Raw genomic sequence first — 26,450 nt, 5'->3', positions numbered from 1 at the left:
TATATATATATATATATATATATATATATATATATATATATATATATATATATATATATATATATATATATATATATATATATATATATATATATATATATATATAATCACCATTTTGGCTTTACAGCTCTGTGTGGGTCCTAGCCTCCCCAAGAATTTTTCTCCAGTCGTCCCTATCCATCGCATTCCTCCGCCAAGCACGTATTTCCATATTTCTCATGTCTTCATCGATGTTATCTAGGAATCTTGTTCTGGGTCTTCCTCTTCTTCTTTGACCAATAGGTCTATCAAGGAGCGTTTTTATAGCTGGGTCGGTTTGCTCCATCCGCATTACATGGCCTACCCACCTCAGACGTCCTATCTTTATGTGTTTTACGACATCTGGTTCCTGGTATATTCTATAGAGTTCGAAGTTATATCGTCTTCTCCAGACACCATTTTCATTTACCGCTCCAAAGATTCGCCTTAGTATTATATATATATATATATATATATATATATATATATATATATATATATATATATATCGACTCAAAAGCGATATTTGAGATTACACCTTCTGTTTTAATGTAAAAAGTATGAAAATAACAAGATGTAATGTGCAAACAGTAACTTTATTATTGAACTTACAAAAACCGCTATTTGATTATTTGGAAGACGCATTATAAAAACAATATGCTATACGAATAGAGTTTCTCAAATATTCATCATTGGAACTATCCCAAGAAAGACATAATGAACTGAGAAATCATCAATTACAAAATGAATTTTTTTATTTTTCAATATCTGTTATTACCACCCCTATTACTAATTACACTTTCCAGTCGATTTCGCATGGATCGGATGACTTTTCTTATAAATTCTTGAGGCATTGCTTCCCATTCATCATTAAGCGCAGCCCTCAATTCCATTATGCTCCTTGGTGCATGATTTCTGTTTCGGACCCTTCGTTTTAGCTTATCCCAAACATACTCTATTTGATTCCGGGCTCCGGGCTCAACGCAGGTCAATTTATTGTAGGTATACCGATCTCAGTCAGATAGGTGGTGGTGACTCGTGCGGTATGACATCGTGCATTATCATGCAATAAAATAAAGCATCACCAATAAATCCCACATATGGAACCACATTTTCTCCAAAATATCTCTGATGTAACGATCCGCCGTTAAACCTCCACCAGGCACGAAATCCAACTCGGTTTTCCCATCCATGGAAATGCCTGCCCAAAATATACAAGAACCGCCTCGATATGACACAATTTCTGGTATACAACATTGACCAAATCGTTCTCCTGGCCTTCTATAGACTCAACGCCTCTTTTCGTTGCCATGTAGGCAGATCCTACTTTCGTCGGAGAATAATACCTGACTCCATTGATAGTCGTCCCAATCCAGATGTTCGCGAGCAAATTCTAGTCGCCTTTACTTCTGGGCTGTAGTTAGCTTCGGACTCATAGCTGCCCTTTTTGGTGTCAGGTTGGCTGCTTAAAGTCTCCTTCTGACTGTCCAAACGCTAGTAACCACACCTCGGACTTTTCTAAGCTCTTCTTTGAAATTAGCACCAGTCAAATGTCGATTTCTCAGAGATTTAGATACAAGAAATCGATCATCTCTCTCCGTTGTTGTTCGTTTACGACCTCCTCCTTGAATCACCAGTATCTTGGTACCGACGATATACTCGGGACACAGCAGATTGGCTTAAAAATTTAGTCGATTTGCCACGGCCCTCTAGCTCAGGTCTTCTCTCAATAATGCTACTGCTTGAGCTGCTTTGACAGATGTGGTATCCATCCCTTATGCAGTTGCGAACTTAATTGACTCATGTTTTAGTGCATCGCTATGTAAATTGATGCCTACGATGTTAACCGAACGCGTTAATTCGGTGCGTGTCGATTTCAATGAGTCAAATTCTGACCCCCTCTCTACGTGTTGCATTATTTATTTATAATACGTCACCCGATTTTCCAAAAACCAAAACTTTTTTCAAACTCAATAATGAGGATAATAATTGTACAATAAATATTATTAAATTTACACCTTTTAGATTGAAACAGGAGATGTACTTTCGCAAAATAATTTTGAGTCGATTTTTTTGCACTCAAGTGTATATATATATATATATATATATATATATATATATATATATATATATATATATATATATATATATATATATATATATATATATATATATATATCATCATCATCATCATCATCATGTGCAGCTTTATCAACCGTTTCCAATTACGGTGCAGCCTCCCTTATTTCAATGTTATTCTATGTTCTTATTATTATTCGACGATGTCTTAGTTATTCGTTGTTCTAATAATTTGCGCTCATTTGCGCCCATATTTTTCTATCTTGTGCTATTCGAGACCACGTTGTTCCTGTTAATTTTCTTATATCTTCTATCATCATATATATATATATATATATATATATATATATATATATATATATATATATATATATATATATAATCTATCATTAATAATTACGTTACAAAAAATAATATATGGCATTTATACAAATGTCAGTTACATTATTAGGCAAGAAGAATGACACATCTGAACAGTACTTGCCTAGTTAACGGAGATAATATCAATAATCAAAAGTAAGTAATAAATTGCTTTCCGAATGTTAGAAATTACTACATTACTAACTGATTGTGAGTAGTCGTTTCAGTTATTATCATAATAAATCACATGCATTTTTAAAAAGTTTTGGTGTCTTTGGAAATAATCTGGTTGGAGTTGGAGTTTTGTACGCCAAAAAGATATGAGAGTTACATGTGTATTTAATTAATAACGAATATATTTTTTACTTACTAATTGTAACAGTTTATACTCCAGTTTCAGCCTCTCTAGGGCCGAATTTAGTTTTAGAATATATAATCTCTCATCGTGGCTTAGTTGATAATTCTGTACAAACCAATAACTTAACTTTATAGGATCTTGGGGAACATATTCTAAAAACGAAAAACGTAATGTTTCTAGAGTAAGATCAATATTTTATATAATTTGAATATTTCAACAGGAAAAATACCCTTGTATTTTAAAATAAAATTAACAATATTTTAGAAAGATAAATCTTTTGGTGTCCTTCAACACTCCCAAATTTTATAAGGTTCGGATTTATCATTCTTTTGAAACGTCTAATGTGTCATCCACTTTGGAATATTTAAAATATTTTTTAAGATAAAAACCGCTGCTCCAAGAGGTGCTGAAAATTATTATGTGTTCCCCGACCGGTTGGACCAGACGATATCACTGCAGAAGGTGCAGGAGGTAGGTAGGTGTAATAAACGACCTTCAGGACATCAAGAACAGAATCACTGATCTACTTAGCCTATATTCTATGGGGATTGGGGACATGATACCTAACTGATATGTATCGGATGTGTTATCCTTATCGGATCATGCATACATATGCTTTGAGATAAACTCAGTTAAACCAGAATCAACGTTTTATAGAGACGCTAAGTTGGCCGATTGGGAATCCTTTAGGGGAGATCTTAAAACAAGGGTAAGGAATTATCCCAAATGGGCAAAAACGTTGCGGTTGAGCTGGCAGTAGACTGGATGTAACATGCAATATTTGTCTCATATGAGGACAACTGCTCGTTAAAAGAAAGTCGCCCGCTCATACAAGCAGCTTGGTGGAATAAGGAGCTATCTGATCTCAGAAGAGAAACAAGAGGGCGAAGAACAAGATCACATGGGCTATTGAAATTTTTTAACCATACAAAACTGCGGGACCGGATGGCATGTTCCTAGGCTACTACAAGGAGCACTGGAAATAATTCTCCTCTGATCTAAATAATAGTCACCTGATAGCAATATTTAGAGCTAGCCATGCTCTGGGATACATTTAACCTAACCTATTAAACTTACACAGACTCAATTGAAAGGTTCTATTACAAGCAAAAATACCACATAAAGAAATATTTTGGGGACAAGGACAAGGAAAAAATCGATGCAAAAATGTATAAACTTGTGTGAGTTTTATAGTAAAAAGCTTTCTAAATAGTTGCAATTTAATTGCAGGGAAGACGGTAGTCTATAAGATTTTTCATTTCAAATGAATGTGATTATTTATTTTTTTTTTAAGAAAAACAAAAATATTCTATAAATATGCTTGAAATAAAAACATTACGTTGATAATCTTCCATTTCATGCATTCATTAAAGACATACCACATATCAAAAAACCCCACTTCTCACCCAATACTAACTTATGTTTTATTTTTGGAAAACTTACCTGCACTGTAATGGGACAGATATTTAAGTATTGACTTAACATAGTAGCTTATTTCATTGTTATCATAAACCCAAGAAGAAAAGGGAAATTGTGCCAAATGATACCTGCGACAAGAAACATAAAATGGTTTTAAAAAATGTAAAATAAATAAAGTTTATATGTTTTAGTTTTTTTAACATTTTTTTTTCTACCAGAACTCACAAATCGATGATTAAATGTCCAAAGCGAACATATTACTGGCACAACCCCAGATTCATGAAAACTATGTATTACCATATTTTTTTCAAAGTAATAGTTAAATAAATACTAAGAAAGAAAAAATATGTACTAAGTACCAAAGTGTTTTTTCTGTCCTAAAAGTTGTAAATTTTGACCTATGAGGTTTCGATATTTAACCATCAAAATATTGTTTAGTAGCATACCTTCTATACTTATAATTTTTCTTTACATCATTAAAATCTGTAGAAGTAAACAGTCTCTTCTGTTTCAAATTTAGCATCTGCGTATCACAAAGAGGGGTTGATATACCAGGTTCAGGTAATATTTGTACAGTCACTTTTTTCAGTCTACCAGTTAATGCTTTTTGTTCCATTCCGGGCACAAGCATGCATCTCTGTCTTCCGCGTGCTTTGATGCTGAGAGCGTAGTGTTTATCTTGCGTTTCAAATACTTCCATTGTAACGCCATATTCATAAACACCAGTGTGATTTGAGCTAAAAATTTCATCAATTACGTTAAAATACATATAATGAGAAACAATGAGTAGCACAATAGCTCCACTACCGATTCCAGACTTTGATAAAACACAAATATGTTGTCTTTCTCATAAAGAAGCACAGAAGAATTTACGGAAAGTAAGAAAATAAAACGATACTATAAATATAAGATCAGCTTCCAAATATCGCTACAATACAAACTTACGCGTTGAATCGGGAATACATCGAAAGTACGTGTTTAATAAGAGCATTAGTATTCAATCAATACAAGCTTCGTATCGCAAATCACTTCCTCAGAACGAGTAGTTTTAGATTTTCACCGCCCCTAAATAAAATACACGCCACTTTAAAAACAGTGGCTATCTTATTCCTCTCTCTATGACTCATAACTAGTTTCCTTAGCAAGTACAATGTAGTCTTCTAGGTTAGAAGTACGCATACATTAAATTATGAGTCATAAAGAGCTAAGTTACGCGTGGGGTTTTTTGCTAGATTTTTCCATCGGGTGCTTTCCCAGGTGGCGGATGGGAAAATCCCTCTCAGGTATGGGTGCTACCGAGAAAATGAAATACTCGGGGCGAACCAAAAATCTAGCAATAAAAATTGACAGCTGAATCACTATATCCAAACACAAGCAGAAATCAAATAGATCAGGAGGGTCGTGAAAAGTACAACAAGCGGTGCAGAAACCAAGGGGAAACTAATGCACTATGTCTCCCTAAAACAAGCAGTCATAAGATGGCCCCAAGTGGCGGCAGACCTTTGAGGTTAGGGGATGCTAAGAATCCCCGTGGGGAAAAAATATGGGAAGAACAATACAAGACGGATCATATACGCAATAAATAAGTTCTTTAAAGTAAGAGAAAGAAAGAGCTAAGTTAGATGGCCACTTCCATCACACCACCAAGGTATTGATCTTATATGGTAAGGCCCTTTTTCTGGATTGATATTCCAAGGCAATCACTAATAACATAGTTGTGGTGAGACGGACTTAAGTTTTTTGTAGAGGTATTTTTGAAAGGTTATTTATAACTAGAATTTAAGTATCCTCCAGCTGAAAAAGTTGTTGAAAATTAAGGAAAAATTTTAGAAAGAAAAATTGACGTTACAGGCCCCTACTGTTTAGCATTTTATTCTTAATATCTCAGAAAGTATTACATCTTCTACATAAATGCAAAAAAGTAAAGATGTCCGTAATTCAATTTTTTATCAAAAGTTGCCTATGGTTTCTCACAACTTTTTTTTAGCTGGAATAAACTCAAATTCTAGTTATAACCGGCATTCTGAATAGCTGTGAGAGGTATGGGTGCAGAGGTCTGTAAAGACGTCACCTTGACGTTAGCAAAACAAAGTTCTGACGTACATTAATATTGGGACTGACAGTGTGGAGAAAGTGTTGTTACCGGGCAAATGCAGTAGTACTATTGTTCGGGGCTGCTGCAAGAACCAGTAAACAATATTAGTGGAAACCTGACAACAACGTTTCATTCGCTTTCTACCAGTAAAGACCATCCATTCCCTAGCTTCTCTTAGGACAAGAATGGATCACGAAAAAATCAGCCAATTAATAGAAGAAAGAGAGAGCAACAACACAACCTCAATCAAACTGACTTCCGTTATAAGATAACTACTGAAAAGCAGTCAGGAAAATCAGGGCGAAGCTCTACAACAACCAAAAAAGCTTCAGAGAGCGGACATGGGCGACCTAACAAGGAAAAGGTTTAAATACCCGTTGAAACAGTCTGGAGCCAAGTGAGACTTATCAGCAGATACCAAATCCTATACGAAAGCAACGAACATAGATTTAGGGTATACACGAGGTATACATAGATATTGGTCTACAATCCCTTAAATATACAATCGAATTCCATATTTAGTATAAAAGAAAAAAATAGGCTAAAATACTATATAGGGGAGGGTAGTCCACCCCTATATAGTTAGCAGGTTAGCTAGTTAGGTAGCAATTAAGTTGATATTTTATTTGTGGATGGGTTTCGTTTAGTGCCACATCATTTAGTGAATTCGCATTTTCCCGAGTCTTGTAAAGGTATTTTAGAAGGTATTTTGTAAGGTATTTTTGAAGTAGTAATTAACAGCAGGTAGTTTAATTCGATAATTTCGATAAAGCAAAGTTGACAGTTTTTTTATGAAGATAATTAATTATGAACGTTACTATAATTCTGCCTTTCATTCCTACCTTTTCAAAAGAATCAATGAGTAGGGCGGTAAATTTAGTTATAAATGAGAACATGTCTTTGCGAAGAGCCTCCGAATGATGTGCTGTAAAATTTCATTGCAAAGATATGTTGCTAAAAAACGCTTGACTGAAGGGGAAATCTCCATGACCCCTAATTATGGCTGCAGATTGGTGTTTAACAAGGAACAAGAACAAAATTTTAAAGAGTATTTGCAAACCTGTAGTAAAATGGCGTATGAGCTAACGACTTTAGATGTTCGTAAACTGGTGTATGAAGTTTCTGTTGTAAATAAACTGAAAACGCCAGAATCGTGGAATTCAACAAAAATGGCAGGTGAAGTTTGGCTACGAGGTTATATGCAACGCTGCAAAACTTTAAGCATAAGACAACCAGAGGCTTGTAGCTTATCAAGACTGACTTCTTTTAATAGACACAATGTAGGAATTTTCTTCAAAAATCTCCGTAATATATTGAATAAAAACTCTTCACTTTCTCAAGGATCGAGAACTTTTAATTTAGATGAATCCCGGCTCACCACTGTTCAGAACCCTAAAAAGATTATTGCAACAAAGGGTGTCAAGCAAGTAAACCATTGTACGAGTGGTGAATGAGGTGAGCGGTTACAATGTGTGCCATTGTTTCTGCTGCTGGAACTTCCCTGGCACCAGCCCTAGTATTTCCTAGGAAATTTTTCAAGCCGCATATGTTACAAGGTGCTCCTCCCGATACATTAGGGTTGGCAGCACAAAGCGGCTGGATGAATTCCGAATTATTTGTCGAGGTATTGGAACATTTTTTCATTTTTTTTTTAACTTTTGGAAGCTACACTTGTGATGAACTCATATTCTAAAGCAAACAAATTGACTGAATATTTATCGTTATGAAGTAAATTAAAACCATCAAACTTTAGAACGCCATGGTCACACTTTTGTATTTCTAATTGACTTTTTGAGGGTGTGCCGCTCGCATGATATATATTGGCCAACCATTAAATATCATATAGTGTTAGGTACAATCAGTGTTGAGTATTCAAAAATTAGTGTTTAAATCAAGGTCACATATTTCAGTTTACTTTTAAAACTTACTTTGCACACAACAACACAAAAACATTTTCCTTTTCAAGGAATTTTTTTATAATTGAGTTTTCCATATACATATTTATAACCAAAGGTAGAGTAAATCCTGGAAAGACCATAGTTGTGGTATATATTGCTAATGTATTGATCACCACTCCATCCTCAAATAGTGTGTATCCTCTAACATTGTCTAGTTTTCCCAAGTACTAAAAAACATTTTCTTTGTAATGAAAGTTGTGCCTTTCTTAAGATATCAAAATACCATCCTACCCTATGTGTTGTAGGTAAATCCAAATCAAAATCTCCTTCTCGAGATATAGGAACATCGTCATCTGGAAAACAAAAATTCAATTATTAGATCTCTATATAAAAAACTAAAAATAATTAGTTATTCAAGTTGCCAAAACGTCAAAGCCAAAATGAAAAATATATAAATTTATTATTATGCACAATACTAGAAAAGGCATAAGATATTAAAAAAGGAAACTGAATGATGTATGCATATTTATTTGAAACTAGCTAACCCGCACAACTTCGTATGAGTTAAGTCTGTTAAGTAACAGAAATCTCCGGGTAATAAAATATATCCGGTCGAGGTTTCAATATTGACTTTACAATTTCCAATATCTGACAACTGCTTCGACAACACAATTGCACTTTGATCTTATTGCAAAAACACTCGCATCTTATTTGTCAATTGGAGCGTCTTAACATGCCCCCACAAATTAGATGATGTTGGACAAGTGTTAAGTTCTTCAGTAGCAGTTAATAGGGGAATCATTATTACATAACGAACAGTCTGAAAATAGAATCATGGCTCCACCAAAAATGTTTTTGATTGTAACAAATATCTTTCAAAATTATGTCCAGTCCCTGTAATAACCTCTTGTGAGCCAATGTACATTCATTCCAAACAATTAATTTACATATATACAATTTATTTTGTTTTATTTTACTCTATTCTATTTTACTTTATTTCATTTTATTTTATTCTATTTTGTTTTATTTCACTCTATTTTATTCTACTTTATTCAATTTTATTCTATTTTACTCTATTCTATTTTAATCAAGAGGTTCTGACTTATCGCACAATATACCTAACAATATAATATATGTTGTCAAGTTCCCCTTTAAAAAAAGATAACATTTCAATGTTCAACATTGGTGAACATTCAGTTCTTTGCAGTGTATTTACTCTCGTGAAATAAATTCATTGTCCATTCATCAAATTAACTACAGTGGGATGCTGTTTGTGTATGGAAAATGAAGAGATTTTCCAAACTACCTCATGGACATATCTTCCCATCTGATATGTTGAAACTTCTTTGTTATTAGTTGGAGCTGCAATACCAAATACCTACAGCTATGTCGTTATGTCAATCTATCAATACTGATATTTCTTTTATTAATCATAGCTTCCTTTGTTGGTCATATTTAACCGCCATCTATTAGTTATATTGAGATTTAAAATGACAGAAAAATTGTTTTTAAGGTCTTTCCGTACAATTTTTCGAAAATTATCTTTTACATAAATGTTCTTCTGATAATAACAAACACAATAAAAAATTATTATTTAATTTCATGCAGTCGTTCTGAAGTGATGCCCAGACAAACATTTTGGCGATTCATTTTTATTAATATAGATAAACAGTTTAATAATTTAATCAATATTGGTAACTTTAACTTTTAAAAACTGAACAAATACACATCAAACTTTACTAAGCAATGCTTTATTCTATTTTTTTTAATTCTCTAAAGTAAAACTTTCCTCCACCATGCGGAGGAATCTTATAATACACTGAACCACAAAAGTAACTGAACACATGAAATTTCATAGCTTTCTGCTTTTAGTTTTCTAAATATCTGTTATAACTCTAAATATCTATTCATTTGTTTTTCTAACAGTTACAAAGTGTCATTTTTTGTGACTGAAAAGAAAGTTTTTATTAAAGTGCCCTCAATAACCTGAATATTTACTTAAAACAATGCTTGTTAAATTAATTGTATCTCTTTTTGGTGTAGTTGACTGCTTTTTCGGAAAGTAGAAAGAAAAGTTTTTTTAATAACTAAGAATAATTTGTAATAAGGCCAGATCAAGTAGCGCAAACTATTGCTCTTCATAATGATGAGTATTCCATTTGACATATCGAAGATATGCTTGGAATTCCATGAAGCAAAATATCTGATGTTTTACTAAGATTTTGAGAAACTCGTTTTTACTAAAGAAGACCTGTACAGGAAAGACCAAGGTCAACAAATGCTATAGAAGATCAGTTTCTTAGACTGCAAGTACTTCGAGAAAGGACAGTTACTGCTACAGCTTTGACTAGGAGAATGGAATCTTTTCATGGAACCATAGTTTCACCTGATCATGTATGTCAAAGATGAAGTGAACATAATTTATCATCTTATGTACCTGCTACAGGCCCCTTATTGGATGTAGCTCATCAGAGACAATGCTTAGAATTCTAAGGTGCTCATGCAAATTGAGATATGGAAGATTGGAGAAATATTCTGTTCACAGACGAAGCTGCTCACCAAAGAGTGAGGAGAAGGCCTGGAGAACACCATGCCCAATATTGCTTACCTCCGAAAGTACAGTTTGGTGGTGGAGGTATGCAGTGGTATTTCTTTGAAAGCATATGTAGATCTTGTTAAGTTATGGGCAGGTGGCCTTAATACTGATGGGTATATTAGGGAATGTCTAGAAGAACATGTGTTAGATAAAGCCAAAATAAAAGGTCATCCCACCAAGTCAGATCAAAGTCCTTCAAAACTACTTAAGTATAGGTAAAACAAAACAGACTGCTTAAAGGTGGCAATGCACCAGAAATTGCTGAGAAGGATCAAAGGAAGAAAAGTGCTAACTATTTAACATAAATTCTTCATTCACATGAAACAAGGAGAAATAATTGGATAAACCTTCAAACATTGTTTAACTATTATAATTTAAACAGATACAATTAAGCTTATTTGAAACCATGTGGCTTTTCCAATTAATCAACAGTATCTAATAACAATCAATAATTATAAAATAAACAAAAAGAAAAAGTAATGTTTTGTGCTAATGAATTGGATCAAATATTTAGTCAGCATTACCACTGTGTGGAGTCACCCTTACATTTAAGAACAGCATCAATTCTCTTTGGCAAATTGCCTATTAATGTTTGGTAGTAATCTGATTGCAAGTTATTCCAAATTTGGAGAACCATTTTGTCATAAATTATTTTTTTAATGCTTAGTAGATAATATAGTTTTCAGAAAAAATTATATAAAAGATTTTATTGTGTATATTTATTTTGTATTTATCCCTAGGAATGTGACTCTTATGTTCAGTGTTTTGTAAAGTTGGTTCTTATAGACCTTATAGTTTTTAGATACAAAATTGTATGGATATTGTAGTTTTCATATACTTAGTTGGTATTTCATTATCTATTACATGTAACTGTGTAAATAATTTTTCTTTTCTGCAACAGTTTTGGTTTGATGAACAAATTAAACAGCCTCACCTGTTCACCAAAGAATATAGACACATATGCGCCTATATTCTTTGTGTCATAACCAGTGAAACATTCAGAATCTCTCCATTAATGTTTAGGGCTACTGTCTTATCTCAACTTTAATGTCAACAGAATTAATTGTTACATAAAATAGTGTATTGCTACAGAACGTCTTATAAAAAAATAGTTGAGAATAAAAAAAAATTTAACCTATTCTAAAATTATATTATTTGTCAGTCATTACGAAATGTAAGAATAAAATAAAGGTAGTATACGGGGTAAATAACTTAATATTGAGTATAAAAGGGGTTGGAGTAATTTGTCTACAAGGTACATTATGTTTTATCAACAAAATTCCACTAATTAACCAAATATTGAAATGTTATAATTATTTTAAAAAACAACCTGATGTATCTGAATGAACATGTCCATTGGCTATTTCGTTCAAAAACATTAAAACGTTACGTTCATCTTCATCTGCAGTTTCCACATTTTCTTGATCTTGTTGTGACATTTTCGATTACTATAATATTTGTAAATAATAATACCAAAGTTTTCTCATTGCACTATTGCACACTTGCACAAAATGTGCACAAATGACGTCTGAGTCATTTTCATTTCATAAAACCACAGAACACACCATCCCAACTTGGGTTGGTGTATTCTGTGATACAATGGACAGTGGAAGTGTGACGTCACAACTGTCAATACCTTTCCAAACAAAAGTTGGAATGTCCAATCTCAAGACTTTTTAATTTCTATAAAGTTAACATTTTGCTTCCTCTGCTGCTTTTTCTTTTAAGTATAGTGTTTTTTACGATAATACCATTATAATTCAGTGTTCTATTTCTATGAAATATAGTTTAAAAGTTTAAATTAAAGACATTCTAACCTTACTTTATTGATACATGCATTTTATTGCTATTTTTATAAAACAACATGCTTTATTATTTACACAACATTGTAAACTTGTTGTAGTAACTATTAGAATACTTAGATATTGCAAAAAGCGGAAAGATTCTGTAAAAAAAATGAAAAAATAACGAAAAATACAAATTATCCACACTAAACAAGGTTTGTTTGGAAAGTGAAACTGACAGATGTCAATAAAATCTACGTCATCACTTCCACGGTCCATTGTTTTAAAGGCCGTATGACACTATGCATTTTCTTGCATCATTTCTTATATCGTTTCTGATATAGAAAGTTGTATATAGCTGATAGAATGTTTTCTTGTATCGTTTCTTGCACGTACATTTGTGCTCTGTATCACACTATGCAAGTTCTTTTACCGGACATTTTATGTGATTCGGTACATGATTGGTCGAAATTTTGACACATATAAAAATAGACCTGCAGTACCTGGGCCCTGATTCTAATTGAGATTTCGACTCAAAACATGTCGAAATTAATACGGCGACGTCGAAATGCGACTTTGCGAACCTTGTGGATTTCAGCTGAACTAACCAACCGACGTCACTAATTTTCGACTTATCGAAATTAATTTCAACTTCAAGAAAGTGGTTGAAATTTCATTTCGAGTCGAAATTAATCTGACATGACTGACTGGACTGGGAGAAGTGAACTTAGGTTCAGTTTAGGTAGGCGGTGTTTTGATCCTTGCAAGGAAAACCGAGGCAAAAAGTATTAATATAGCTGTGTTTTACTGACATTTGCTAGTTTTGGAGGAATTAGAGAGGATAGATATCCGACGCTCATAACGGAGGATAGATATCCGACGCTCATAACGGAGGATAAGAAGAATGTTACGGGATACTCAAAATTCTTTTTCACTAAGTGATGCTCAATTTAGGCAGCAATTCCGGATTAATAAACAAGCTGCTAATTATTTAATAAGGGGATTAGAACCATATTTGGAAGAAAGTGTTTATGCCTCTAGGATACCCAAAATGTTTAGGGTAAGTATTACTAAGCTGCAGTAAATTTAAAAATATATTAGAATATAACCACTAAGTAAAATCTTAGTGGTTATAACTTAAGGATCTCCCACATCGCCTTTTTTTTTCTTGCCATCTTTTCTTTCAATTCAAAATATAATTGAGAATGGCCAATATTTATGATTTAACAACTCAAACAAGAAAAAAAAGACGTTCACGTAACGTAAACAAAACACACATTCAACAAGCGTAGTGCAGCCAATAAACAACAGGGAGGGCCAACCCAAATTTTCAGCAGTGTCAAAATGATAAAGTAAATATCCCCAGTTTTAACTACAATCGAAATGAATGAGAATCGCTAGCGATTGCGACTGTCATGGCGTAGTCGCTTTTAAATTTCGACATCGAAATGAAATAGAATCAGGGCCCTGAGGACCCCAAGCCAGACGCTACTGATTATTTTTTAAAATACTGTGGTTCAAAAATTAAAGAAATAAAATGTCCCAACATTAAAACTAAATTGGAAACCACAATTTTTGAAGATATTCAACAGGCTGTAATGGAAGACAGAAATAATAAAAAAAACGGGTGTGGCAGTCCAGTGGGACTGCCGGTAGAAGTTATACTTCTATATAATACACGCGTTCGCCGTTACAAATTTATATGGGAGTCAATCTGCACAATCATTACATATTTAATGCTATAGGTAAGAGAGAGCAGAAAGAGAAAAAGAATTAGGTATATAGGTATATGGTGCATCGTTTGCTGTATATAAACATTTGACCTGTAATAGGAGTATAGTAAATGAAGGATTGTATCAATATTTTTATGAAAATATATATTTTTATTTTCATATATGTATAAAAGGAGTTGAATGCAAAAAAATTTTTTTACACATACTCTGCAGTAAAATTCATTGTTGGATATTGATTCTAACGGATTTCAAAATTGACAGTTGTCTGTCATACAGTGATTATTTTGAAATACAAAAGCCTAAAATAATTATGAACATTTAATAAATAATACAAAACATATCACATAAATAATAATATTAATATATATTATATTATATAAGTATATAATATTATATATAATATAATATATTTATAATATTAAATATATATACAAAAGGAACATTTTTATTCACGAGAGAGGAAGAGAGAGAAAATATATCTTATGTCTCTCTCTTACTCATTATCTTACATATGTAATGGTTTCACAGATTCACTCCCGTGCAAATTTCCAACGCCGACCGTACGTATAGAAGTATAACTTCAATAATTTGGTTGTAATAATTTATTTGTTTTTTTTACAAATTATGTGTTTGAATGGATGCGTTCACCAGATTAATCCGCTTTCAATCCGATTGCACAGTGCTTAATGCTAAGAATTAAGTTTGGTGAACGACTGACAGTTGTGCGTGTTGCTTTGTTTTTGTTTTTATTAACCCAACTAAAATGGATAATATTCTTGAAGCATTTTTGTTTGGGGACGATATTTTATATATTATATTTATTTATTATATTTATTTATATATTATATTTTATAAATAGTGTTATTATATTTATATTCTATTTCGATTAAATTTGCCATTTTTTATTTGATAAATTTATATGTTGGCGGAATTCAACTATAATTCTAATTATATTAGAATAAGCTATTCAGCGATGATTAAGCACAACAAATTTAAGGCGGAATAAAATGGCGACCGCTTATCAGCCGCTTGGAGTTAGCGCATGATCAGCACATCGTTCACCAGAATAGATTATAAGCCGCTTGCAAGCAGCTTCTAAGCCAATGAGTCTGGTGAACGCAACCAATGGCATGGTCTTGAAATTCTACTCTCTTATTTGGAGATATAAAATAATCTTTAAACTCATCACGAATGTGTAACAGCCACACCGCTCCATGGCTGAATACCACCGAAGTTACCATAACAGTGTCCACCGAGAGTGAACGGTGACAAGAGACATATATATGTTTTGTTGTTGTAAGATGTAGGTTAAATTGTAACACATGGTTTTCCTTTTAATAAAATCGTGTAAATCAATATTCACAGTCATTACCTAACTATTTTAACTAATACCCACATCACAACTGGCACCCAACTTGGGCAAAATAGTTTAAAGTGTAGTTCGTACTGTGAAAATCGTAAAGTTTCATTGTGAACAGAAAAAGTGTTTTTGCTCCCGCCATTGTAAGGTGATTAGTGGACATTTTCACTTAGTTTAGTGCTTCACAACAATAAATCTACTGTGTATGTGACTGCTGTGGAAACTCCGCACAGACCATCCAAAAACATCGTGTGGGAATATCAATCTTCCACTACAGACCATTCAAAACATCCTGTGGGAATATCAATCTTCCACTAGGCCATTCAGAAACATCCTGTGGGAATATCAAGCTTCCATTCAAGGGTATTTACAAGAAATAAGCAACAGAAACTGTAAGCCTTTAATTTTTATTACTATTTTTGTGTTAAACTTGCAATCACGGCAACAAACGATAAACACAGTTATTCGCTTAGATCGACGACGGTTTTTAGTTCAAGCGAATCAACATCAGCAGAAATGTCTTCGGTAAATTTAACAAGCGAACAGTTTCAAGCCTTATTAAATACAATAGCAAGGCCTATTTCGGACTCAGGTAGTTTAGCAAAATGCGCTTCTCGCTTCGATGGATCAAAGGGGGCTGATGTAAAAGCTTTTATAGATGCGGTCGAGATCTATAAAGAGTGCACCCACGTATCTGACGCGAACGCATTAAAGGGTATACCCATGCTGCTAGACGGTTTCGCCGCCACGTGGTTTCAAGGTGTTAAAAATACGGTAAACACGTGGGCCAGCGCCATTAATTTATTACGATCGACTTTTGGACCTCAAAAACCAGCCTACAGAGTGTATCGGGAACTGTTTTCGACGGAACAAGATGCTAAAACTCCGTGTGACATGTTTGTATGCAAAGCGCGCGCGATAATAGCTCAGTTACCGGCAGATACATTAACCGAAGCCACTCAATTAGATATGGTATACGGTTTGTTGCATAGGAGAATACGTGAAAAAGTAGCACGTGATAAGATCAATACATTTAGCGAACTCTTAAAAGAATCGAGGCAAACTGAAGAATCATATGAAAATCCGGAAATAAACATTAAAAACGAAAACGAATCAAAACGGGTACGGTGTAGCTTTTGCAAAAATCCAGGTCACGTGAAGGATGAATGTCGAAAATTGGCCGCAGCCAGAACCAGGGAAGCAGATTCTCGAAAATCTTCAGTTGAGCCCAAACCTAATCCTCCTCTAGTAACTTCTCATACTAGCCCTAAACCAACCTTTCCTACTTCGAATCAGATTTCGTGTTATGGATGTAAGACTCCTGGATTCATTAAGAGTAATTGTCCAAAATGCAAATCATCCAGTAAATCCTCAGCAGTATCTGAATTTATGCTTGCTGAAACAGTTAATGTCGACCAACATTTTGCCACAAACCTATCAACTAAACCCATTGTTCAGGTCACTATTGAAGGTCATGTAGGTCATTGTTATCTTGATTCGGGAGCACAGTGCAGTATTGCTGGCTCTCAGCTAAGAGATATCCTCTTGAAGGATGAGGTACCCTTTTCCACAAAAAGTGTAGACATGACCCTAGCGGATGGTAGGACTACTTCTACTACTGTTTTGGTCTTTGATTTAGTTGTTATCTTACAAAACCGCTCTCATAGTATTTCCTTAATTTCTGTGCCCACACACACAAATAGTCGTACCTTACTGGGGGCAGACTTCTTAAGAAAAGCTAACATCATTCTAGACATTCCTAATGACTCATGGTTTTATGGTGATGTCCCTAATATCCCCTACTCATTTGCTCCAGATCCAGCTCAGGTCAGCTCTCCTTGCCAGGTCAATAGCGTTACTCTTGCTCATTTAGAACTACGAGTAGATGAAGGAATTTCTCTATCCTTAGAAGAAAGATCCAATCTTAACAACATTGTTAAGGAAAATTCTGATTTATTCGTATATAATATAGACCCTACTCCATATGCTGAACACTCCATTGTATTGGTTGATGATGTACCAATATCTGTTCCACCTTACCGTATGTCAGAGCCCAAAAGGCAATTACTGCGTCAGGAATTAGATAAACTTTTGGCTCAAGGCATAATCGAAGAGTGTGAGTCCCCATATGCTTCACCCGTGGTACTTGTGCCTAAGAGAGATGGAGGTATCAGATTAACAGTAGACTATCGACGCTTAAACGCAATAACACGTGCAGATAAGTACCCTCTGCCACGTATTGAAGATATTTTGCATGCAGCAAAGGAAACCCGATTTATGACTACCCTCGACTTAAAATATGGTTATCATCAAATCTCTGTACGAACAGCTGATCGTGACAAAACAGCATTCGTGTGTCCATTTGGCACCTTTCGTTACACACGCATGCCCTTTGGTATGTGTAACAGTCCCGCTAGTTTCCAAAGGATGATTGATAAATTTCGTGCTGGTCTTCAAAATCTGAATATCCTAGCTTATTTAGATGATCTGATAATATTATCCCCATCCTTCTCTGATCACATAGACGATTTGAAACAAGTATTCAACCGGATGCGCCTATTTAAATTATGTCTAAATAGAGCAAAATGTTCATTCGCCTGTGAGGAAGTCCTATATCTTGGACACATCCTTTCACCTTTGGGTATCCGGCCAAGTGAAAATAAAGTATCTGCCATATTAAACATGACACCACCCCTAAATGTTACTCAACTGCTAAAATTCCTGCAAACATGCTCATGGTTCCGTAGATTCATCGAAAATTTCTCCCATGTTGCTAAACCTTTGTCGAATTTAACCAAGAAAAATGTGAAATGGACCTGGGGAGCAGAACAACAAGAGGCCTTTGAATGTCTGAAACAATTATTGTGTTCCGCCCCAATCCTACGACAAGCTGACTGCAATTTACCTTATATACTTCGTACAGATGCTAGCAAGTATGCTTTGGGGGCATGTCTTCTCCAGGGGGAGAAAGAGAACGAACGACCTGTAGAGTATGCTTCGAGACTTCTGACTCCTGCTGAACAAAACTATAGCACTACAGAACGAGAAGCTCTCGCTGTGGTTTGGGCAGTGAAGAAATTTCGAGGATACTTAGAAGGCGCTACTACAATAGTGTAAAGTGATCACCAAGCCTTAAAATGGCTAATGACCTTAAAGTCCCCTACTGGACGGTTAGCTCGATGGGCTTTAGAGCTCATGCCATATGACCTAAAAATAGAGTATATCACAGGAAGAAAAAATGTAATCGCAGATACTCTATCAAGGCCTCCCATGACAGAAGTTCCCATCATAGCTGAAGTTCATCTAGTAAGAGTAGATTTTCCAACTCTTAGTGTTGCTGATGTTCGAGAAGAGCAGCTTAATGATCCAGATGTTGCCAAGATTATTAGATGTTTAGAAGATCCCTCTTCTGACACAAGTGTAGATTTCAAGAGGTGGGCAGAAAGAGGATATATCATGAACAATGGGATATTATACCGTTATACTCCTGAAGTAGATGAAGAAGAGCCCCAATTGGTAGCGGCTAGTACACGTATTCCTCACATACTGCATGAGTACCATGATTCCGCTACTGCTGGTCATTATGGAGTGGAGAAGACATATCAAAGAATAATAAAACGCTACTATTGGCCTGGAATGAAGAAAATTATCTCTGACCATGTAAGTAAATGTCTTGAGTGCCAACGCTATAAAGTCTCTAACCTCAAACCCGCTGGTCTCCTACAAACCCCTGTTCAGTCCCAGAGGTTTGAAGTGCTATCTATTGATTTATTTGGGCCTTTGCCCCTCTCTCCTCAAGGTTATACATGGATTCTGGTAGTGGAAGACACTGCTAGTCGTTGGGTAGAATTATTTCCGTTAGAATCTGCTACTGCCGCTGCCTGCGCCAAGTGTTTCATAGACAACATAATCTTACGATACGGAATCCCTCGTCGAGTCGTCAGTGACAACGGTACTCAGTTCGTGAGTGCGGTAATGCAGCAAGTGACGCATTGCTTTGGGTACCAACAGAACCTTATACCTGTATACCACCCGGAAGCTAACCCCGTCGAACGAAAAAATAGAGACATTAAAACTCAGTTAGCTATTCTAACAAATAATGACCATTCGTCTTGGTCTGAAAAGTTACCCGCTATACGGTTCGCGATGAACACTGTGAAGTGCGACTCAACCGGTTTCACTCCTGCGTACCTCACGTTCGGTCGCGAGTTACGAACTCCTGATGATGCAAATCGTGATTTTCGAAGCATCATAGCCAAGGACAACTTCGTGCCACAAATCACGCCCTATCTAATAACTTTGAGTAAAGCTCTTAGTGAAGCCCGCGAGACACATGAACAATCCCAAGATAGACGTAAGAAGTATAAAGACTGCCACCGCCGCTCGGTTTCGTTCGAAGTAGGTGATATTGTGCTAGTCGATTCGCATACACTAAGTGACGCGTCTAAGTCCATAACTTCGAAGTTCGCGCCGCGTCGTGACGGACCCTACAAGGTGACCAAAATGCTGTCCCCTACAACCTATGAAGTTTCACACATCGACACTCCGGATGTTCCTGCTGGAAAATATCATGTCTCAGCCTTGACGCCTTTCCATGCCGATCCAGAAGATCCGCGCCCTGCTCCAGTTCAACCTCTCCGTAGAAGAGGTCGTCCAGTGAAACCCTCAGAAGCCGACCCTCCTGCTCCACTGGTCTCCTGCCCAGAGTCTTTGACCCTTGGGTTAGACGATAGCGAAATGGGCCCCCCTGTTGGAGATGACCTTGCTCAAATTGAAGCTGAACCTGAACCTGACCCTATTGCCAGACGTAGACAACCCCGACCAAAACGTTGTCATTGCTGTCCTGTAGAGCTCTATTCCTGCTTAGACTCTGTTGCCCCACCCGCGAGTCGCCAGGGTGGTGCAAAGGGGGAGGATGTAACAGCCACACCGCTCCATGGCTGAATACCACCGAAGTTACCATAACAGTGTCCACCGAGAGTGAACGGTGACAAGAGACATATATATGTTTTGTTGTTGTAAGATGTAGGTTAAATTGTAATACATGGTTTTTCTTTTAATAAAATCGTGTAAATCAATATTCACAGTCATTACCTAACTATTTTAACTAATACCCACATCACAAATGTTTAAAGCGGTTATGTATTGTTTTTAGTAATACATCTCCTACTTTCAGTAGTTCCGATGCTATTTGATCCAATCCCTGTGATTTATTGTTTTTAAATTTGGCTACTGCTGTTCTAATCTTGGTTATTGTTAGTGGGCACTTTTCTCTGATGTCTACTTGGTCTAATTGTATATCAAAGTTCTCCTCCAGCCGCCATTATGACAGAAGTTTTACGTTTTTGTGCACAAATTGGCGCATTTCTTGTTAAGAAACTGCAGCGGACACAAATTCTTGTATCGTTTCTGATATAAGAACTACACGGTTGTATGACACTATCCATTTTTTTGTTGAAACGATATCAGAAACGATATAAGAAATGATACAAGAAAGTGCATAGTGCTGTGCTCAAACGTTGTTGTGATAACATATATTGCAGAAAAACTCAAGGTATTTATAGATAATAAGGCTATTACTAATAATCCTTTGTTTGTAACCCGATCCTATCGCATACATATCTAATAGTAACAAGTAATAAAGTGCACGACACGGTGCCTCCAGCCAAAAATGAGACCACCAACCTCGATCCTGACAAACCTCCTGACCCCCCGCCAGATTTAAGTGGGAAAAAATTAATAACCAATATAATATATATGATTCCGGTCCGTTCGAAGTATATGTACAGGGAAAAGACAATAATATAGGAAATTTACACATATTAAATATTGCTAAAACGTTCTTGAAAGTGATACACGGCAGAATATATAAAAAATGCGAAGAACAAGTATCATGGACGCAGTTTGGATTCCGCAATTCCTTAGGCACCCGAGAGGCTCTATTCGCTGTCCAAGTGCTTATACAAAGATGCAGGGATGTTGACTGTGATGTGTATACTTGTTTTATCGACTACAAAAAGGCATTTGATAGAGTAAAGCATGATAAACTTATAAACATCTTGAAAGAAGTGGGGTTAGATGATAGGGACTTAAGAATCATCTATAATTTATATTACAACCAAACAGCCAATATTAAAGTGGATGACCAATTGACAGAGGCAGTCTCCATAGATAGAGGAGTGAGGCAAGGATGCATTCTGTCCCCGGTGTTATTTAATATATACTCTGAATATATCTTCGAGCAAGCGCTAGGCGAACTACAAGAAGGTTTACATAGTCTGGACGGTTTGCAAAGAATAATGTCGCGTATATCAGATATAAGTAGAAAACACGGACTTGATCTTAATACGAAGAAAACAAAGTACATGGTAGTCAGTAAACGCGAAATATTAAATACACAGCTTTTGGTTAACCAACATCCAATTGACAGAGTGGACAGCTACACATACCTTGGTACCAACATTAACAGCCAAAGGGATCACTCCAGTGAAATAAAACAACGCATAGGAAAAGCGAGATCGGCGTTCATAATGATGAAGTCTCTTTTCAGAAGTCACGATTTACCACTTGCTACCAAATTCTCTCTTATTAGATGCTATGTATTTTCTACGTTATTATACGGAGTATAGGCCTGGACACTTTCCGAAGCTTCTTTAAGAAAACTCGAGGCATTCGAGATGTGGTGTTACAGACGTATTTTAAGAATTGCATGGGTGGATCGTGTGACTAATGTTGAGGTCCTACGTAGAATAGGCAAGGAATGCGAGATTATTAACACCATCAAAGAGCGCAAACTAGAATATCTTGGCCATGTTATGAGGAATGAACAGAGATACGGCTTGTTGCAACTTATTCTTTAGGGCAAGGTATTTGGAAAGAGAGGACCAGGGAGAAGAAGAATATCTTGGCTTCAAAACCTGAGAAAGTGGTTTAATACATCGACAACCGGACTATTCAGAATAGCCATGTTGATCGCCAACATCCGGAACGGATAAGCATCCTAAGAAGAAGAAGTATTGCTAAAACAATATTTAACCTAAACCTACAGCAAATTATTAAATTTAACCGTAAAGGGAAAAACCGGTTAGGAGTTGTTTTTAAAAATTTTAAATCAGCAAATCTATTTGTGAATGATAAGAGATGAGAAAGTGAATGACAATATGATGTCTTTATACCAAATCACAATGTCACATGTAAGAGTACAATAAGGAACATATGTAAAGAAATATCTGAAGTGGAAATTAAAAATGCAATTGAAACAAAATTGATCTCCTGAAATTGAAATAAACAGACTAAATAGGAGAATTCTTAAAGAGGGAAAAGAACAAAACTATGTATCAACAACCACCATATGCGTAACATTTATAGGAAAAGCACTGCAAAGGGAGGTGCTTGTGTATGGATTACCCATGAGGGTTATTCCATATGTCAGCCCAGTCCTAATGTGTGGAAACTGCCTGTTATATGGTCACAGCAATGATCAATGCAGGGGGAACCCAAAGTGCCAAAACTGTGAGAAAAACCAACACGGAGAGGCCTCGAATTGTGAAACATACTGCATACACTGCAAAAATCATGATCATATCTCTAAAGATAAAAAATGTAAAGAATTCCAACGACAAAAAGAAATAAAAGCCTTAATGTCTTTCTCTAACATCTCATATTACGAAGCAAACATGCAAATACCAAAAAATGAAAACAGGGAATACTCTTTGAACAAAGAGAATTTTCCTATCTTGCATAAAGAATCTAAGCCTAATAATATAATATATATCACAGAAAGAAGAATAGAAGCCATAAATAATGACACAAATATACCAAAATATAACCAAATCGTCAAATCTCAACCCACCAAAAGAAGGAAACCAAACATGACAGGATATGACAAAAAACAACACACTGCTCAACTAATTAATCTGGAGGGAAGATTGAACTGGGCAACAAACTCTCAATCAATGCCATCAACATCAAAAGGTTACAGTGTAAATAAGAAAACTGAACATGGAATCTCCCATGCAATGTCATTACTACCACCACAACATAAAGAGATGGTACTATCTTTTGTAAACAACTTGCTGAAACTTATACCCTAACTCATCTAATGTATCACAATATAAAACAATTCAAAGCAGCTCAACAAATAACATAACCTATGATTTAATGGAAGATGGTGCAGTATCTGATGCTTCAGAATTCTAAGCCAAAACTCAAAAAAAAATAAAGCTTTCACCCCTTTGACTATAATACAATGGAATATGAGATTATATAATGCTACCGTGTATAGCTTAAAAATAATTATCAAAGAATACAATCCTGACATATTATTGCTAAATGAAACATGGTTAAATAATAACCATATAATCAGATGCGACTATCAAGTAATTAGAAATGATAGAGATGATTCGTATGGTGGTATAGCCATCCTTATTAGGAATGAAGTAGAATTTTATGAAACATCTTTATGTAATCAATTTAATAACAACTCTCAACTCCAAGCAATCTTCCTACCTAAATTCCAAATTAATCTACTTAATGCCTATATCCCTAATGCAAATACCATATCTAAACAAAAATGGATAAAACTGATCCAGGAAATCAACAAACCAATAATAATAATGGGAGACCTGAAAGCTAATCATGAGGCTTGGGGTAGCCCCTGTAATAATTTCAATGGGAGAAACATCTTCCAAACATTAGATGAGCTGGAACTAGTTTTTTTAAATGATGGTTCATATACCAGAATAGCACCACCACCAAAAAGATCATCAGCGGTGGATCTCACAATAACATCTAAGGATGTTGCTACCAGATCATCATGGCAAATAATTTCTGACTTAGGATTTAGTGATCATCTACTCACAATGTGCAAAATCGGTGTCCAAACCATTACCATCCACATGCCACCAAGGAATAACAGAAACTTCAAAAAAGCTAATTGGGACCAGTATACCTTAGTATTAGAGTCATCATTTACATCATTTCCAGGTGAGAACTACCGATCATTTGCAGATTTAATAAATGAAGCTGCACAGTTGTCCATCCCATTGTACAAATCAAATGTTAATAAACAGTATCATATCCCATGGTGGGACGAATCTTGCGCTGAAGACATTAAAGACAGAATTAAGGCAATAAAGCAATTCCAATAAACACCCAACTTACAAAATTATTTAATAGTAAAAAACAAATGTGCTATAGCTAGAAGATTCTTTAAAGAGAAAAAGGAAGAATAATTTTAGGAAATTTACAGCAGGCCTTAATAGAAACTCACCAATCAAGACAATATGGGATAAAGTTAGGAAAATAGCTGGATATGGTAATAGCCCAATTAGCTCCCTTCCTGATCCTAATATGGCACAAGATATATTGAACTCCTTGGCTCCTCCCAGTATACATCTACATCAACAAAGTATACAAACTAGCAATACAAGTTCCCCTTTTACCTTTAATGAATACAAATTCATAATCAATTCTAAAAGGGAATCTGCTACGGGACTTGACTTAATTTCATACTCTATGATTAGAAATCTACCTCATTCAGGATCATTACTATTGTTACAAATTTTTAACAAATGTTTAAGTACAGGGACCATCCCGATTGAATGGAAACAGTCATTAATAATTATTCCAATCCTAAAACCTATAAAAGATAAACTCACTGAAACTAACTATAGGCCTATTGCCCTCACCTCTTGTGTAGGTAAAGTTTTAGAATCTATGATCAAAAAAAGGTTGGAATGGCTTATAGAAAATAAGGGAATCCTCAGACCATTGCAGCTAGGTTTTAGAAGGGGTAAAGGATGTTTAGAATGTATATCCTTTTTGACATCTGAAATCCAAAAATCAATTAGTAATAATGAATGTACAATAGGAATATTCTTGGATATCCATTCAGCATATGATAATGTTTGACAGTATTGACAAACTGTACTCTACATTAATACTTGTTAATACATTTGGATATACCACATGATTTAGCTAACCTTATATATCACTTTTTAAAATGCAGAGAACTGTTTGTCAAAGATAACTCTGGGTTAGTACATGGCCCAAATACCACTAGCACCGGACTCACACAAGGATCACCATTAAGTCCAATGCTGTTCAACATATATACCTACTCAATACACAATGTGTTCCCCAAAAATGCTAAAGTCATACAGTATGCTGGCGACTTTGTAATTCTAGTCAAGGGAGTGAATGTTAAAAATATGATATCAAAAATAAACAAATATTTAGCCAATCTTGAGGCCTGGCTGGACAATCATAATTTGGACATCTCTGGGCATTTGTTTAGCAAATCTAAAGCTATCTTGTTTACAAAGGGTAATACCAAAATAATGCCTGGAAATATCAGTTATAAGAGACAACGTATAGAGTGCGTAGATAAAATTAAATACCTAGGAATGATTTTACAGAAGAACCTTACACACATTACACACATTAATACGCTGGAAGTCAAAATAGGTAAAGCACTGAATGTAATGCGTGCCGTGTGTGGAACATGGTGGGGCAGTGACCCAAAAATATTAAAACTGATCCATGAAGCACTTATCCTAAGTCATTTGAACTATGGGGGTCAATTCCTATCTACATGCCCTAAATATATATTGAAGAAACTAGATCAGATGCACTACCAAAGTATTCGGATTATCACAGGATGCATGAAGTCAACTCCAATCCAAGCCTTGTTATCAGAGTCTGGAGAACTGCCATTAAAATACAGAAGAGAATGGCTCACAACAAAATT

At 35.2% G+C, this 26,450-nt stretch overlaps 1 protein-coding gene across 1 annotated transcript in view; it reads right to left on the bottom strand.

The window, feature by feature from the left end:
- The window catches only part of ohgt (E3 ubiquitin ligase component cereblon), a 29,755-nt gene extending 17,399 nt beyond the window's left edge, over window positions 1-12,356 (bottom strand). Inside the window, exons 1-6 of the mRNA XM_072526218.1 lie at window positions 12,154-12,356; window positions 8,519-8,580; window positions 8,258-8,454; window positions 4,681-4,971; window positions 4,259-4,362; window positions 2,828-2,967 (exon numbers count right to left, since the gene is read on the bottom strand). Of these exons, the coding sequence (XP_072382319.1) occupies window positions 2,828-2,967; window positions 4,259-4,362; window positions 4,681-4,971; window positions 8,258-8,454; window positions 8,519-8,580; window positions 12,154-12,262 (903 nt within the window). The 5' untranslated portion in view covers window positions 12,263-12,356. The remainder of the gene's footprint in view (window positions 1-2,827; window positions 2,968-4,258; window positions 4,363-4,680; window positions 4,972-8,257; window positions 8,455-8,518; window positions 8,581-12,153) is intronic.
- Window positions 12,357-26,450: the final 14,094 nt, after the last annotated feature.

This window comes from Diabrotica undecimpunctata, chromosome 3 (genome assembly GCF_040954645.1).
Source record: "Diabrotica undecimpunctata isolate CICGRU chromosome 3, icDiaUnde3, whole genome shotgun sequence".
Classification (NCBI taxonomy): Eukaryota; Metazoa; Arthropoda; class Insecta; order Coleoptera; family Chrysomelidae; genus Diabrotica; species Diabrotica undecimpunctata.
Note: the sequence above shows the minus strand (reverse complement) of the source record. Positions and strands in the feature narration are given on the sequence as shown.